General features: G+C 38.8%; 1 protein-coding gene across 1 annotated transcript in view; it reads left to right on the top strand.

The window, feature by feature from the left end:
- Nucleotides 1-18,038, top strand: part of PCNX2 (pecanex 2) — a 160,992-nt gene that overhangs the window by 75,285 nt on the left and 67,669 nt on the right. Inside the window, exons 18-21 of the mRNA XM_054196782.1 lie at nucleotides 2,205-2,297; nucleotides 2,805-2,955; nucleotides 7,521-7,662; nucleotides 12,366-12,543. Of these exons, the coding sequence (XP_054052757.1) occupies nucleotides 2,205-2,297; nucleotides 2,805-2,955; nucleotides 7,521-7,662; nucleotides 12,366-12,543 (564 nt within the window). The remainder of the gene's footprint in view (nucleotides 1-2,204; nucleotides 2,298-2,804; nucleotides 2,956-7,520; nucleotides 7,663-12,365; nucleotides 12,544-18,038) is intronic.

Genomic DNA, 18,038 nt, shown 5'->3' on the forward strand with positions numbered 1-18,038 from the left:
ATTATCACCTCTGCTGATTTTTACAGCTAAATTCTTAATATTTGGTGTAGTTCTTAAAATAGCAGCTTCTTTATTCACCTGATTGTGAGAGAAATAAGTCATTTTAATAATAATAATAACCATCTTCTGGTGTACAGAAGAGCTTGAAAATATGATTGGAGTGTGGTTTTGTTCTTATAAGCTTGTTTTAGATTATTGAGGAGTTAGATTCAGCTGTGCAGAAAGTGATACTTGATCAAGACTTTTGATAATATGTATTCACAAAAGGGCTGAAATAGTGCCATGTAAATCTGGCACTGCTTAACTTGGATGCTGAATTTTACAAGCTAAATACTGCTGCTTTACGTCGATTTTATTATGCAACATCTTTAAAAAAATTTGGAAAAGTTAAAAAAACCTTATTATTTCCATTATATGCATTAGTAATAACTCCCTAATCAATCTTTATCAGGGTTTCGATTGTGATTTTTCAGTACTGCTCCACATACTAAACCTACTTGAGTTAGAGGTGGATGCACAACTTGGTAGTGAGAGAAGGTCTGAACCAAACGGAGAGGACTTGTGAGGACAGGCAGGAATCAAAGGTTGTTCAGGGAAGAGAAGGCCTTTCCCGTGGAGGTCCCTCACGTTGTGGTTCTGTTGCATACGATGGCCAAAAAGCAAGGAGCACAGCCAGGAGGGCTATGTTTTGAAAAGATGGTTGGGAAGAGTTAGGAAGACCTAACCCTGCCCCTGCACCTTCCCACCTATAGTCCGCGTGGAGTACGGGGCTGTCTGGAGAGGGCACAGCTCTCGGAGGGGAGGGAGCACGGTTCTTTTTGGAGGTGCTTGCTTCTGAGCAGCCTGGGAAGGGGAAGGACGGTGGTGAATTCACCTAAAGAATTCAGCTAAACCAGATTGGAGTTTCCTGGGACAAAGCAAAAGTACCTCTTGAGCCTGAAGGCTTTTTAGTCCTGCTGAATTTCAAAGGCCTGCTGCAGTAAGTGGAAGTGCTGATGCTTGTGACCTTTTATGAAGAAGCATCTTTCATAACAGGGAGTGATAGGCAGCCTAAATATAGCGGTTGCTACCAGCTTCCCCTGTAATTCGCAACCCTTCTGTTGTTCACTTGTTCTGCTTGCTTTCTTTTTATCTCCCTTATTCATAGGTTTGCTATCCCGTCATTATTTTAGTTTTCTTCCTTTTTCTCTGATGAGGTACGTGAAGATTATCTAGTTCGCAGCACCAGGAAATTGGATGAGCTTCTAATTTTAACAAAACTGTTGCATTTTACATGTTGTTTCTAGATGTCTTTGAATTAAAGTGTAAGTCAGTTTCTAAACCAAGAGCTACAAATAGTTACTCATTTGATAACTTAGCAGTAGTACTGAGTGCTGAACTTAAATGCCCCTCTCATAAATCGAAGACAAGATTTTCATTTATTCAGAAAGATGTTTGGGTGACCTCCGAAGTACAATTCAAAGATTGCACAGCTCGCAAGCATCTTGTTTATTTGTTTACTGAGAATGACATTTTAATCGCAAGAAAAACGGGCTGGAAAGACAGTGATATTTTCCAATCTTTAGAAACAAAATTACTCCTACCCTAGTTATAGATCTTTATGTAAAGGCAGACATGTCCTTTCATTATCATTCAGTGACACTAGAAAAAGGCCTTGTCTGAAATCCATAAAATCTTGCCGAAATTTGGCTTCCAATACAGAAAATGAGAGAATGGGACATGTCACTTTAGAACATAATAAATGTATTAACTTCGTGTTTCTGAAGACGTTACAGAAAAGCATGAGTCATTTGAGTAATGCAAGAGAAAGTGAATCTGAAGAAATCTTAATGCTTGCAAATAGGAAATGGAACCAGAATTTTGATTCCCAAAAATAAAAAAGTAATAATGTAAAAGAGTTATATTGCTTAAACAGAATCAGATTCAGTATGAAAATGTATTGTTTTCATTTCTCCAATCTTAAAACTGCGTTATTTAAAAATATATTTAAAATTAGGCAGGATGAATTTGAATGTGATTACTTTGACAAACCTAGAGTGCGAAGAAATAATTTCCCAAAGCAGAGTGGAGAAAGTACTTTTGTATTAGGGAGTGCTGATTAGCCTTATCACAATGCAGACTGCAGGTAATTGAGAACAGAGTTGTTTATTTTGGTTAGAATAGTATTGGCTCGCTAATTTTGTGTAAAATAATTGTTTTCACAGAAAGAAATCTTGAAATCGGATCTCATTGTCTGCACAGCGGCTGCTGTTCTGTCATTTGCTGTCAGTGCCAGTACTGTATTTCTATCATTAAGGGTGTGTATCTATCCTTTCTCCCCCTTCCCCCGTCCAGGTATTCTCTCTTTTATGCAAAAGTTAAAGCTCAGGTGTTTTAACTGGAAAGAACAGAGATTGTTAATGATTAGTATTTACTGGTCATTATAACGCTTTTTTATGTGCAAGGCATTTAGGTTATGGATATTTATATTAATTTTAGTGTTGCTTATTTGACATCTCTTTCCTTACACCTCTGCATATCTACAGTGCTCTTATGATGTGGAACCTAGGGGACAGAATGATTAAGACCGATCACTTGCCTTTTTTCCTCTAATTAGGGAGGAAATATTTGGTTAATTGTGTGTGCAAAATACTTATTTCAAAATCCATATCCGCCTGTGGAGTCAGAGCGTTTGAACATGGGAATAAAAATTAATTGCACAAAACCACAATTATAGGAACTGTTAAAAACTGTTTAAAAAAGTTTTATATAAAAATGTTGTTTGCAAATTATAACCATGTTTCGTTTTTTTTCTTTTGGCCCAGCCATTTCTCAGCATTGTCCTGTTTGCTTTAGCATGGACTGTGGGATTTGTAACACATTACGTACTTCCTCAGCTTCGCAAGCATCACCCCTGGCTGTGGATCTCCCACCCCATACTTAAAAGCAAAGAGCACCAGCAACGGGAAGTGAGAGGTTTGTAGTAAAATCTTTTCTAAACAATGGATGCAATGACTTGCAGCTTGTCTTGGTTTTTAAAAAAAACAATCCATAAGGAACAGAGCAGGGAGAATAAATTATACTTTACATTTCCCTCTTTAGAATAGCATGCATAGCACACGCACACACGCGCGCGCACACCCACACACACACACACACACACCCCTAATCACCAGCAAATCTGTGAACCTGTAGAAGTCATCTTCTGAGACCACTGCACAGAAGGGCTGAGGCCGGGCAGGCACCTCTGGAGATTGTCCATCGCCCCAACTCAGAGCAGGGGCAGCTAGAGAAAGCTTTTCAGGGCTGTGACCAGTTTTGAATATCTTCAAGCATGGAGACTCCACAACCTTTCTGGACAACCTGTTCTAGCATTTGATCATCCTTACAGTAAGAAAGGTTGTTTTGGTTTTTGGTTTTTTTCTTTTCTTGTGTTGGAATGGAATTTCAGTTCGTGCGCATTTCCTTTTGTCCTGTCACTGGGCACTGCTGAGAACAGTCTGGCTACGTCAACTTTATCCTCCCCATCAGGTATTTATGCCCCCAAAATGCCCCCAATCAGGCATTAATAAGACGCCCCCCAAGCCTTTTCTTCTCAAGGCTAAAGTGATCCCAGCTCTCTCAGGCTCTCCTGTGTCAAATGCTCCTGTCCCTTAATCATCCTACTGGCCTTAAGTGGCCTTTCACAAACCATCTTCTGATCTGCCTTTTGCTCTTACATTACAGTACCATTACTTGCTGTGTTGTTTGATGCGTTATAGTTCATGCTTAATACATTGGCATTTTATATAATTTAAAAACTTCAATGATTGATGAAATTGAGGCAGATTTTTTTTCTACTTTCTGACGTATAACTATATATCATTTGAACAGCATGGGTAATGCAACTTAGATTTCTAATTTCCATCATAACACTTTTAGAGAAACATTAAAATTGAAAGGAACTGTGAAATTTTCTTGGAGATTTGTTCCTTTTAATGTCTGCTGGCTTCAGCAGGTAGTGCCCTGATACATGCATGTATCGGTAAATATTTTAGTATGTCAAGATCTGATTTCCTATTCTGATACACTTATTTCGGCAAGCAGACAGCGTACTTTGAGAAGCACAGCTTCTTTCCCCCCCTCCCCCCCCCCACCCCAGCTCTCATCTTGCCTTTGCTACCAGCCAAAAGCTTGCTTGTCACTTCTTGATGGATCCTGTGCCTTAATCATTCTCAATGTATGTTCCTGAGCTGTTTGAAGACAGCGTTGTCAGAACGCAGTCTGCTGAGGGACTTTAGTCTGTTCTTCAACTAGACAACAAAAGAGTTCAGATCACATTCTGCAAAACCATGCATTAAGGATTTAAATCTTTAAAAAAAAAAAAAAAAATCATGTCTTTCAAAATGATTACTTTCCAAACATGGCTTGGGTCTGAAAAAAGTACCCAAGAGACTTGATTGAAGGTTGCCTTTTAACTTTTACTGCAATACGCCAAGGAAAGTGTAGTAGAAATATAAATCTGATCAAGGATCATGCCCAACTGAAAATACTGTTCAGGGCTTCCTCTTCTTGATAATCACGATTCTGATGAATACCTGAGTCTTATTGTTTGTTCCATCACTTAGTCATAAAAAACTACTGTAGGATTTCTTTTGCTTGTCCTGATTAAGTCTGTCTTCATTTGTCAGAAAACATTGTTTTCGTAAATGCAATGACTCAGCTTCTGAAAAGGTTGAGGGTAGAGATCTGCCAGCCTGATCTCCACAGATGGTTTTCCTTCTGCTTCACAATCAGCTGCGTTTCCCATGCTACCTGCTGCGGGCAGCAGGCTTTTTTTACTTCTTTTGCAGTCCTCATTTTATATGTGGTTCGTTTCCACACTTTGGGGCTTAAGGATTATTGCAATGTATCCAGCGTTGTGTTAGAAAACAACAGTAAAAAAAAATAACGTATGTATTTCAATCCCTTAGGCTGCTGCAAAGGCTTTTTATCATGTTCTGAGATGAGACAGGCTGAGGAAGAGGTTGTATAATCTCTTTGATAGATATGTCTGACAGGCTGTCTTCTTTCCTTTACCCTGTAAGAAAAATGTAGGAGCTGAATTTAAAGGTTCCCTGTTTGTATAGAAAGAGAAGCTTGGAAAAGGACAGTATCCTGTAGTGTCAGGCATGGACGATGAAGGGACAAGTACACAAAACAATATGTCTGTGAGGAGCTTTTACTGCATAGAATTTCGTTTTCAGCTTCCTAATTTTTGATAAGCATAGTGCTATGGGGAGGTGAATGATTGCTTGCAATTCACTGAGCAGCTGGTAATGACAATTCCACACGTTATTCCTGGCTTTGTTTCATGGACTGTGGATGAGCTGTTCAAACTTTCAGACCTTCCATAGAATAGCAATTATCAGACCAGTTCTCATGATGCCTGTATGAGAACTCATTTATTGTCATCGTTTTGCTTGACTGCAGGACGAAAGGCTGAGGTCAAAATGTGTGAGCTTGTGGTATAACAGATGTGTAGAAAGTAGCGCAGGACTGAGTGAGAAAAAAACCCTAAAACAGTAGACACTATTTTTTCTCCTCCTTCCTCACCACCACTGCTTTTATACCCCACAGATTGAGGTAAGCCATTTTCAAATCACCCACGTCTTTCCTTGGGTCCCCTCTGACAGTGAGCTCTTTTTTTCTATCTGCATTGTCTGCACTCATGTGTCCCTGCTCCTGCAGCTACCTTCTTTTCGGTCTACTCGATGTGCACATCTCTTCATTCAAGCTTGAGGTCTTACACAGAGCTCAGATTTGGGCAGCTGGATGAAGTTCTTGGGTGGAGCTCTGTGCTGGTTTCAGCTAGGATAATTTCCTTTCTAGTGGTTGCCGTGTATCAGATTTGGTATGATAGGAATGTCAATAATGCATATTGTTTAGTTGTTGCTAGGTGGTGTTTATGCTATAGACAAAACAATGGAATATTCCGTACCACAGACATCATGCTCAGTATATAAATGGGGATTGGACGGGGGGTGGTAATCCACGATTGCTGCTCAGGTCGGGCTGGGCAACCAATTCACTGGGTGGTGAGAGTGACTTGTGTTGTATTACTTTATCTTGTATAATCTTTTACCATTATTGTTGTTATATTTTCACTTTTCTGTTATTGTTCTATTAAACTGTCTTTATCTCAGCCCACGAGGTTTGGTTTTTTTACCTTTCCCTTTCTTTTATCCCTTCTGGGGGAAGGGGGAGAACTGCACGAGCAACTGCATGGTTCTAGCTGCCGTCTGGGGTAAAACCACGACAAGCTCTGAGAGCAATTTTTAGTTTGTGAGGAGGAGAGAGGAATGGAGAATAACAGCTAGGTTCCAAACCGGACATTTTGCTGCACGTATGAACTTCTAGGACTTGGCCTTTAGGAAGAGGAGGAAAATATTTTTATGTTATAACAAGAAACAGAAGTTGATCATATTTTCTCAAGGCAGATTTTTGCAAGAGCATTGCTTTAGCCTAAGATAGTGTCAAGGCATGACTTAAAGCTAATTTGGAAGGATTGCTCTTAGATCTTTCTCTTTGAGCCTATATAATATATAACTGTGCCTGTAGAACATACAAATCGGTTGATTCAGCATGTCGTCTTTGCCTGTCATTGAAAAGGTGTGTGTGGGAGGGTGGGACGTGTATACAATATTATTTCCATTTCTGCAGGGAAGAGTGTTGGAGACTGAGTAGCTGGCATTGTTATTTCAGAGTCAATACCAAGTTCTCCCTTTTTGTGTTCACTGTTTTTTCCAATAACCATATCTAGCTGAGCTCAGTTGAGAATAAAGAAATTTTTGTCCATACACAAGTGTTTCTGCCCTCAGTTCACCTAAGTTCTTACAGCAGTTGAATTGCACAGAACATTCAGTTCTTGTTTAATACTTATATTAAGCACTGTGATGTTCATTAGAAAAGTCTACTGCAAAAACCCATATTCTTTACTGGTGAATGATGTGACCCTGGCAGGTACTTTTTACAACGTCTATTCTAGTGTTTTGAGAAACGTCTGTGACAGTTTCTAGCTTCTATTAATTCTGCAGTCTTCAGATCTAAAAGGGTATTTCATTTATCAATGAGGCCAATGATACTTTGCAGTCTAATGAACAGTGTTTTGCCACTATAAGATGGGGAAGGAGAGGCAGAGACTTGAAACGAGGTTCCCTAGGTCATCCACCAGGTCAGTGCCAGAGCTGGAGAAGGCCTCTCTGGAGTCATTACATCACTAAAAGTGCTATTTAATATAGTGACTAGTAATTGGATTATCTAGAAACTACTATCTAGCATGTGCCATCTCTTATTGTTTGAGCGTTTGTCATGAGCGCAGTTATAAGCAGCAGAACAGATACTCTCTAAATTCAGAGAACAAAATTATTTCTCCATTGCAAAAGAATTATGAATTCCATTTTTTTTAATTAGTTGGTTGATATATTTATTAATGTGAGCTAACTCATTTCTTCTATGATATTGCAGTGTAAAAAATGCTGATAATTTGATTAAATGATCTCTTATCTGAATTTCTATTTCAGATGCTGCTCATTTGATGTGGTTTGAAAGGCTCTATGTGTGGCTTCAGTGCTTTGAGAAATACATTTTGTATCCAGCTATAATACTGAATGCCCTCACCATTGATGCTTTCTCAATTAGCAAATACAAGAAACTTGGTACACAGTAAGTAGATTATAACTCAAAGCACGTGATTAGTAGAATATTAGGTTTTAGACTAAAGGCTGAGAAATGAAATTTGTTTCTTAAATAACTCCGTTTGGTTGTCATAGTTTGCTGTCATGGATTATTAGTTCAGTATACAATAATCATTAGCTTTCCTGAAAGAAAAAAGCAAAACCACCTTAGCACATGCTAAGACATGACTGCAGCGAGAGGGAGAAATTAAAAGATTAAAGAGCTATATATAGATATATATGGAATATGTCAATTAAAAGCAAGACACGCTATGCCAGGCTGCAGGTGTTTGATGGGCATAAACACAGTGGGGTAACTAGAATTAATCAGATGAAAATGAGAAATCTAGGTTGGATATCAGGAAATATTTCCTAACTGAGGATTTTTAAGACTATGGCGTAGTCTCCCAAAGGAGTTATCAGAAGCTTCACCACACAAGTCTTTTAAGGCAAGACCAAATAAAATATTCAACAGTGTAGAATGATGGGTAGTCCTACATTAAGCACGGTTTGAGAAAGGCAGGGATACAAGTTTTTGCAAAGTCTGATGTCTCTGGTATTCAGCAGAACTGGCGATGCTGATCCATGGTCTCTCAGTACGATCCTTGCAGACAGCCTTTTATGGTAAATATTTTGGTGAGTGACCTGCCTACTGCAGATATTCAGCAGGCTTAGTGACTGCGGTATCCCCAGTGAGCAGGGTTTTCTGCAGCCTTTTTATCAGAATGACAGTGATGCAGATGATAAAAACAAAGAAACAGCCTGGGTTCAGGAAGGAGGGTTCCAGTAGCAAGAAAAACTGGTGGGGGTGGGGGGGGTTCCTCAGTATTGATAGTAATCTGTATTCTTAACTTTAAATATTAGATAATCGAACTTTGATGTAAAAATTGCATGTTGTTTTAATTATTCTTCTCTCTTGAAAAGCAATATAGCTTTAGGGACTACACAACTATAAGGAAAAGGTGGTCCCTCCCTTTAGAGGCTGAAACCAGAACTACGGTGTTAGTCAAATTTTCTGCATATTCCTCCCAGACAAGTACTTTTCCTGAGAGAATCCTCAGGGACAGCCGGTGTAGTTCCCCAATGACCTTTTACCCGCAAGCACTTGGGAGATGCTAAGGCCAAGGTGCTTCAGGAGTGTAGGTGTATTGTCCAGGGTGAAACTGACTCCGCACTCATCCCTCTATTTGGTTCTGCAAGGCTGCGAGAACTAAAAAGTAATCAAAATGTCATTTGTCACTAGTTAGCAGACGTGACTGAATACATGCACGGAGCAAATATGCAGGGTTAGGAAGGTGCTATTTTTACGTAGTCATTCCTCCAAGCTGGATTGCACTTTAAAGTATCACCTCCCTCAAGTGTTCAGAAGTAGTGAGTCAGTCCCCCAGAAATCTTGAGATTAAAGAAAGTAATTACATTTGTCTGCCACTGATTGTTTGGCCTGTAGGGGAATACCATGACAATCCTTTCCTTCCCTTCCCCATCCCCTTTGTGTCTGTGTGATCACCTTGGATTTAAAACCTGTGTTTTCTCCTTTTTCTTGTAACTGAGGTCTATCCACGACACTCCCAGTATCCCTTCTTCTCTGGCACCCCTCTTTAATATGCTTCCCCTACAGCTACTGTGGAAATGCCATGTGCAAAAGCATTCATCCTCAGATCCTACCTCTTTCTCCTCAACTCTTTAAGCCTGTGAGGGATCCTGGATTCTCCTTCTTCCTTACATATACAGTGTTACTGAGGGTTGTACTTTCTCTGCTTTAATACATAAATACCCATTTTCTGTTGTTGGAACATTCCTTAGTTATTTACTGCCCATGGATCAGACCACGTTATACCTTAGAGAAGGGAAGGGGTCACTCTCACGCTCTGTGTCTGAAAGTGTCTGAGGTGGTATGCTTTGCATGATTTAATTTTGGAGTTTTTTTCTCAATTGGAAGGTATTTTTTAAAGAAGCTTCATCTTGCTTTGTGATTTAAAGGACTGAAGCAGTTTGCTTCTTGAGGAGGCAGAACAGCTCCTTCACAGTCAGGAGCTTGCTTGAGCTTTCCAGCCCCTGATGCGCTGGTTATTAATGGGACCCATGCTGACAAGCTGAAAGGCCTGCCCGTGTTACCTGCCACAGCGGCTTCAGAAATAAGCCCCCCTTCTCTCTCTTCCTTTCTCTCTGCTGGGAGTTAAGGCCCCAGAAAAAGCATCTTGTGTGGCAATATCTTTATAGAAGAGGGATAATGAGCAAATTATTTTCTGTTACCTCTGAAAGCATTACTTTATAAAATGGCATTTTTTTGTTGAAATTTTCCGCATGTTAACAGATCCAGTGAGGAAAAAGTCTTCCTTTTGCTCTATGATCTGTAAGTTTTCCCTGTGAAAATTCCTCAATGTTGCAAGAAGAATGTGAGATCCAACCAGTTCATACAGGACACACTGGGATGGCTTCTAGTGGCTTCAGAATCTATTTAGCTTAGTTGCTAGGCTTTTCCATTCAAAAATCTGAGGCAAATTGAAAAGAACAGCTTTGACAAGGTGAGAAATAGGGTCAGCTTGGCATTTCGTTCCAACAGTGATGTCCTGGTGGTCCTTTGGAATGACCTGCACTGAAATAAAGTCGCATCTGCATTATGGAAGATACACAATAATAAATAAATGCCACATAAAATCAACCTGGAAATGTACAGACTTATGAGCCTTGCTAGAATGATGAAAACCTGTTCAGAGTTTTCTGGCCTGTCAAGTGTCAGTCATGGCAGCAGGTATTCTCCTGGTTCACAGCAGGATGGAGGACAACCTTCCATGCATTTTGCAAATACCTGGCCTACTTTTGAGTCACTCATTACGCATTGAAGTCCCCATCTATTTTCACCAGCACCAAAAAAACAATGCATCTCTCAAAAAGTGAATGTGCTTAATTTACTTAACAGGAGTCACCTGGCTCTCAATTAACAGGGAGTTATTTCTATGTGTCTATTAGGTTTGGGTTGTCTTTTCGGGAATAGATCTAGTATGGTTCTTGGGCATCAATGTGCAAAACTGCAATCCAAATAGAGCTGTTCAACTGCCAGAAAATTCTGAGGATACCTAATACTGCTAAATACTCCTGAATTTGACTTGATGGTTCATTATGAGGCTTCAGATATACTTCTGAACATGCCCAGAACTTTCTGAATAAATCGCTCGTCTCTTATCTTGTCCTGCTAGAACTCAGAAACCCAAAGGTTTTGAACTGAGAACTGTTTTTGCAGCATCCCCAGTATGCGATCAGGATTGAGTTTACAAAGTACTGCTTTGATTTCCTTCCTTTTAAAAACCATGATGGAGAAGGTGGTGTTGCCCGCTTCATTTAACAAGAGACCAACTGTTAAGCACTTGCCAGGAAAGTACAGGCTATGGGAGGTTTGCTTTTCAGTCCTCCTGCTTTGGTGGTAAGGACATTCTTCTAGGAGAGGGGAATCGTGTTCCAATTCCTGCTCCTCACCCTGTTCCTGTGTTTGTAAGTGGTTGTTGGATAAAATACAGAACCCTGTAAGCGTTCGTGGTTTGGAGCCCAGTACTGTGTCTCATCTCAGGGGAAATGCCCATCTACCAAAGTGATCTAAAAATTAATGTGTCTGAGACCTTTCTAGGATCTAACCCCCAGAACAGTCTGCATTATCAAGAAGTCAAAATTGCTGTCAAGCAAGACCATCTTTCTAATTCTGTAAAATATCTTAAAAACAAAACTCAAAATGTGAACATCCTAAAGTCTCTAAGTTCAGATATATATCCAGAGACTGGAGTGTGTTTTTTTGTTTGTTGGTTTTGTTTTTTGTTTTTTTGGTTTTTTTTTTTTTACATTCAAGGGGTCCTAACACATTACCTCCATCTTTCCTTCTCATATAATTGTATTTTCTTTTCTTACACAGAAAGCTGTGTAGTTTTCTGGAGAGTTAAAAAAGGCATGTATTCTTCTTGGAGATATAGCAGCAAGCACTTTAATTTTTAAAGATTGGACTTCTTGGTTTTCTGTGCCGTCACTTACTATTTAGAGTTCTCATCTTAATTTCACTCTCTGGAATATAATAAAGGAGAGTAAAATGCAGACTGCATGCATTTTACAACACACAGATGCAACACACAATTGATGAATTAATTACTATATAGAATAGGTGGCCTTCCAATCAAGAACAATGGTAAGAATTTCAAGCATTTCATATCTATGGGTGTTTCTGTCCAGAATTTTGGTATTGAGTATATTGAAATTAGGAGAATAATTATAAACTCTGTCATCAAGTGAAATTTCTATGAATAAAAAAACTGGAGTGGGTTCAAGGCATTTCTTTCAAATCACAGTAATATATTTATGGATATGCCAAGATGTTTCTGAAACTGAAATTTTATTTTGAGACCTATATAAAAATATCCTTTCTAGATTCTTGGTTTTTAATGGCCTATACTGTTTTTAGTGCAGAGTTCTTTTTTTTTTTACTACAAATTACAGGTGTGTGATAATGATTAGGGAAAAATATGAAGTCGCACATGGGTCAGATAAATGTGATTATTAAAAGAACATAGGATTAATATCAGAAATCAATAAGACACGTACATTTAGATATCAATCTAACATACGTCTGGTACTATTTGTATTTAAGAGCTTCGTAATTTAGTGCTTTATGACTTTGACTTGATTAGGTTTTTCTTTTTGCCTTTCTTACAGCTGTGATATTATCCTGATAACAGTTGCTGGGATGAAACTCCTCCGCTCTTCATTCTGTAATCCTATTAATCAGTTTGTTACTTTGAGCTTTACTGTAATCTTCTTCCGATTTGACTACAGAGACATTTCAGAAAACTTCTTGCTGGATTTCTTCATGATGTCCATCGTGTTTCATAAGGCAAGTTTTATAGCCCCTGTCATTTCTTTGGAAAATATATTTCATAGCTTTATTTATGCTCTCAGTGTCACTGTGTCAATCAATATGTGGTAGGATTTTCTGGAAGAAATTAATGCATATATAGACATAGATTATTGGTACTATAGAGGGAAAAACCTGTAAGCTAAAACCAAAGTTCCGTTTAGATCCCTTCTCTGGTTCTGTGCAATGTTTTGCATTTACTTTTTGTTCACGTGTTGCTATAGAAAGTTCAGAATTGTTGTCCTCAAGAGGAGAATCCTCAATGATTTGGAAAGAGCCTCTTGGGTCATTAGTGCAGGGCTGCCCTCCAGATCAATCGCCTGGTGTTTTTATCTAGGTTTCCTTTGAATGCCTCTAGTGTTTGACTCAACAACTTCCTTTGGGAAATTATTCCATTATCTAATCATCCTCATGATAATAAATGTTTTCCTAATGTCAGCCTTAACATTTTTCTTTTCCTATTTTCAGTCTGTTATCCTTGTGATGCTGCCCTTAACCTCAGAGCTCCTTCCTCTCTTTTACGTCATTAACTCTTGGAGCGTGCACTACTCGAATTTACTTTAAAAATAAAAAAAAAACCCAAACCTTTCTGTATCAGATCGACTCCTGTCTTGATTTGCTATCTATACTGTTTCACTGAAAGACGCAGGTTTAACTCACACCTTGATGAAAGATGAAAAAGTATTGAAAACTTGCTTAAAGATTTTATCAGTTCTTCTGTATTTTGGTTTGTTTTTTAAACTTGTTGGTCTCTGATTGCCATAACATGTGATGCAGTTTGTCCAGGCGTAACTCTGCGGTGTATGTCTTTGTAGTTGGGGTTTGTTTTTTTTTTTTTTTTTAGGCTTGTTTGTTTGGCTTCTTTTTCTAAAATATTCCTCCTATATGTGTGGGTATGACCCAGCTAGCACCACTTCATTTCTGAGAGGAGAAAGACATGGAAGTTTCAGGCTTCCTAAGGAAAGGCCCACTTTATTGGCATTATGTTGGGAGTTCCCAGGTCTAGTGGGAGGTGTCTCTGCCCATGGCAGAGGGTTGGAACTAGACGATCTTTAAGGTCCCTTCCAACCCGAACCATTCTGTGGTTCAGGCAAAGAGTGAAGCAGAGGTTAAATGCTTTTCCTGGTTTATTTCTGTGCTGCTGTAAGGAGGAAGGGAGGAGGGGAAGGGAGGAATAATAATAACTCAGTGAGGGACCTTGGGCTCTTTCTTTTCTCTGAACTCTTGGACCACAGTCCAGCAGGAGGTTCACCTGCTTCAAGCCTTCAACCCTCAGACTTGTTCTGCTGTCTCTCTGCTGGGGTGAGGAGGCAATGGTTGGGGAGGGAGGGCAGAAGAAAAGGAGCAGAAGAGATACAAAGCCCTGCTTTAAAAAGAACCCCTGCCCCATGCTCTGTCATCCTAAAATAGGGTTACAGTAATTTCTTAAGCTTGGAGTGAAAGATGAGCAATGAAAGTGATATGGAAGTTGGTAGCATTGTGGTTTTCAGTATTTGTTGCATTACTGTGTTCCCTAGAGCGAGGGGTGCATTTCTATCTCCAGAGAAGATTGTCAGTGATGTGCATCAGTGGAGCTCCCGTGTCTGGATAATGGCTTATTTAGTCCTAAAACTCATTCTCCAAATGCCTCTGTAGAGGATCAAAAAATTAGCACTCCAGAATTGAAAAACCTCACTATTCGTTAATTCTTTAGAAAATGTTTATCTTGTGAGCATATCACAAAATACTGTTGTGGGTTATTGCATGTTTTTGGGAGAGAGATGTAAAGGCTTTTCAATGTTGCATTTTGGGAGGTGGTTGGGTGGTTTGAAGCTACTGTTTACAGTAGAAAGACTAGTGATAGCAATACAAATAAGATAACGAAGGATGCATACCAAATTACGCAGAGATGTTTGCTAGAATAACTACTGCTGTACTAGGCTGAAAGCTTGTACTACAGATGTGTTTTGAAAATGTAGTTTTAACATTGATCTGCCATCTTCTTCGTATCTGATAATACCTGAAATTTTGCAGGTCATTAGTTCATCAAGTGGACTTGTCCTTGTTCCATTTTTAAAAAAAGAAATTAAATGGTTGAATTATTTATATTACAGAAGTACATGCACAGTTACACAATGATCATTAAAGCCAATCTAAAAAAACAGCATTGCAGATGATAGCAATTAAAGCCCTATTAATTTCAAATCATAAAGGGCATAAGTTTTCTTTACCCTAATTAAGGTCTGAGGTTTTATTAGCTCAATATTGTGGAACCTCAGTAAAGGATATGGTCACTTGAGGATAAAGATGATGTGTGCTTATTCCATACTATAGGCCCTAAGCAAGCTGCATCCGTTTCTGTTTCTCAAAGCTTTATGGGTCTTCACAGATTCTGTCTGTCTATAGTTTGGTCATTTTTAAAAATATTTGCAAACATAAAAAGAAAAACAAAAACTGAAATAGTTTCTATTACCATCACCTTTGGCTATGCAGAACTTATTACACAGTCATGGCTGATTCCTGCTTACTCATTGAATAAGTGTCAACTTACCACCATCTGAATTAGGGAACACTAGAAGCACTGGGCCTTAGTCATGGTAATTTTTAAGCATGGTTACCCCACAAAAAAATATTTGCATGCTCTCAAAGCACTGCGGTAGTAAGCATTTATTTTCTTCTGCCAGGCACTGGGAAAGAAGGCATCTAAATTCAACAGACATTCACAACTGCACTAGTGACTCTTGAAGCAGATTATGTTGAATAAAACTTTGCTAATAATGTTGGGTAGAATATTTCTGAATATCTCATTGATTGTGCTTCCCTCATTTTCCCCATTGTGCTATTGATTTAATGTAATTTAGTCAAATCAGAAGCTCCAAAGGAGCATGTTGCTCCCTGAACAAGTCGAGGCATGGAAGTCCGAATTGCTGCTCACAGATTTTTATCTCTGTTTGCAAATAGCCAAGCCACCCACACTGGGGTAACACAGAGAACAAGAAAGTCTATTCAATTCTATTCCTGAGGATTTTTTTTAATCAGCCTGGATTTCTTGGTCTTTTTAACATCACAGGACATATTAATGTGATATGGTTAATTCACTTCTTTTTAAAAATCATTAGCTGTTTACATTTTGACAAGTTGCGGAATGTGAAAACTTAATGCTAAAAGTTGATTAGGCGTGTGCAGAGTGTGCTGTTTTGTCTTTCAAATTGCCGTGGGAAGGGAGCAAGATAAACATTTAGGAAAGACTTTCTTATTTATTTTTAAGAATGATTGCAGCTTTCAATTCAAGTGGAACAGAACTTCTCCATCTTTCTTATGCTGAGACTCTCCATGTAGCCAGCTTAGTTTGTCTCCTTGGCTACAGCCTGGGATTCTTCTGTCCAAAACTCTCACTGTCTATCTTCTTTAAACCAGAGCTGAGTGGCCTTTTAAAATTCTATGATTGCTCATTCAAAAACTGTGGGTGTAATGCTTTACAGAAAGTCAAACTGGATAATCAAGACAGTCTTCCTGGTCTACATGACTCTATGTAAACTTTTCAAATAAGTTAGTTGTTCTCCCTGGGCTTTTTAGGAGATGGTGTCACTAAAAAGGTTAATAAGAATGTTCATATTCGTTGAAAATGGAAACCCACAAATAACTGAGAATATATTCTTCAGAGGCACAGCACAGATGGAATATATAACAGGACTTAAGAGATTTCTTCCTGGACTTGTAACACTAGGAAAAACTCTTAAGACTTTTTCTGTAATAGGATAAAAAATGTAGAAATATTAACTAGTTTGGGGGCATGGAAAGAATAAACTATTTGGGAATGATGAAAAAATGGACCTTTCTTCCACCCTTCTGTTGTCTACTGACAATACTTAACTGAGGTAAACCCAAGGCATGCAGCACATATATGAGAGGGAGAGCATATGTCATAGCTCATCTAGTCCATCTTTCTTCAGCGCGATTAAAAAAAGGAAAAAAAAAAGAAAAAGAAAAGGAGGAATGTGCCCACCACTGCCCTTCTTGGCACGTGTGTGAGCTGCTTTTAAAGGATGTCTAGAGTAACAACTGTTCCATTCAAGAATGAACATGTATTGTAAAGTGTGAAGTAGAAACGAATGCAAATAATTCCAACAGTGAGGATATCGATTTGGAACCGGCTGTTAACAACGATACTCGGAGCAAGGCTTGTCCCCAGCTCTTTTTCTGTGTTCTCTTAAAGATGTGGCTTTTCATTTCATCCGGTGCTATGGGCATCCTCTAAATCTTGCTGGTGGAGAGGGCTCATAGTGTCTGCCTGAACCGCTTTTGGAACCTCAAGTGGTGCTGATATTGAGCTGAAGGAGCAAAGACAGAAAAAAAAAAAAAACAACAAACGCCACAACTTGGTAGTGCAAATGGGGATGCTTCTGTCTGTAGTATGCTCTTGGCTACTGCAAAAAAACTAATTTGATTTTTTTTTTTTGTCAGTCTGTTCACTACTGGGAGCAACCAGCAGCGTGTTGGAGATTCCTGTATGCCAAACTGTGTAAACTGGTTCTTTCACCAGTAACTCTTTCAACTGAGGAGTGATACCTGATTTTGCAATATTTTCCAAAGCCATGTAGCTTCCTTTAAGCCCTAAAGAAGGAGACACCCCTAGCTTGCACGCTGATCTGCTCATCTACTATGTAGATCCTGATGGGAATGATAAGACCCAGTGTTGTTAACCCTCTAATGTATAGGACTACAACTTCTTATCTTTTACAGTGTCTTGTATGTTACTGGCAGGCAGTTTAATGGCCTCTTAATTTGTGTGTGTGGATGAACTAATTAGCAATACTAAAATATGAAATCACCTTATATTTTCGTATAGTCAAGTCCTCTGAGGGTTCTGAATTTGTCTTCATGCATAAGGCAAAATAATCAAAGAACCAGAGCTTGTTAAATTTGCCTTCATTAACACTGAATTCATTTGCCTAAGTACTCTTACCCCTGCTGAGCTCACTTAAGAATACAATTTCCCTGTCTGGTATTTTTTCTTCTTCCCCAGAATACATTTTCCAGCTAATAAGGAATCTGCATTTTTTATTTTTTATAAGAATTTTTCTCTTTCTCTATGCTTCTTTCTGCCATAGTATCCAATGGCACACATTTATGAAAGATGATCTTTATGCCAAAGTAACTCCAGCTAAGACAGCCAGTTTGTAGCAACCTGCCAGACCTGTGCTGATCAGGCTTAACTTTCAACATCCACAACACAATTGCTTGGACAGGAAAGGAATTATGCGTGTCATCTTATTTTCCTTCATTTTACGATGTAGTGCTACCAAGTGCATTGACCTTCTTGGTGCTTTGTTGAAGTCAAGTAATTAACCTATTGGATCTTTTTATTGCCTTTGTGGCAATAAAACTCTTGGTTAGTTGGCATGTCCCATTGATTGATTTAGGTGGTACTTATAAGTCAAAAGCCACACTGTTTTTCCTGTCCCCTTCTGATTTTTCATCCTTCTCTAAATCCG

The sequence above is a fragment of the Rissa tridactyla genome, chromosome 3 (genome assembly GCF_028500815.1).
Source record: "Rissa tridactyla isolate bRisTri1 chromosome 3, bRisTri1.patW.cur.20221130, whole genome shotgun sequence".
In the NCBI taxonomy this organism is placed as follows: domain Eukaryota; kingdom Metazoa; phylum Chordata; class Aves; order Charadriiformes; family Laridae; genus Rissa; species Rissa tridactyla.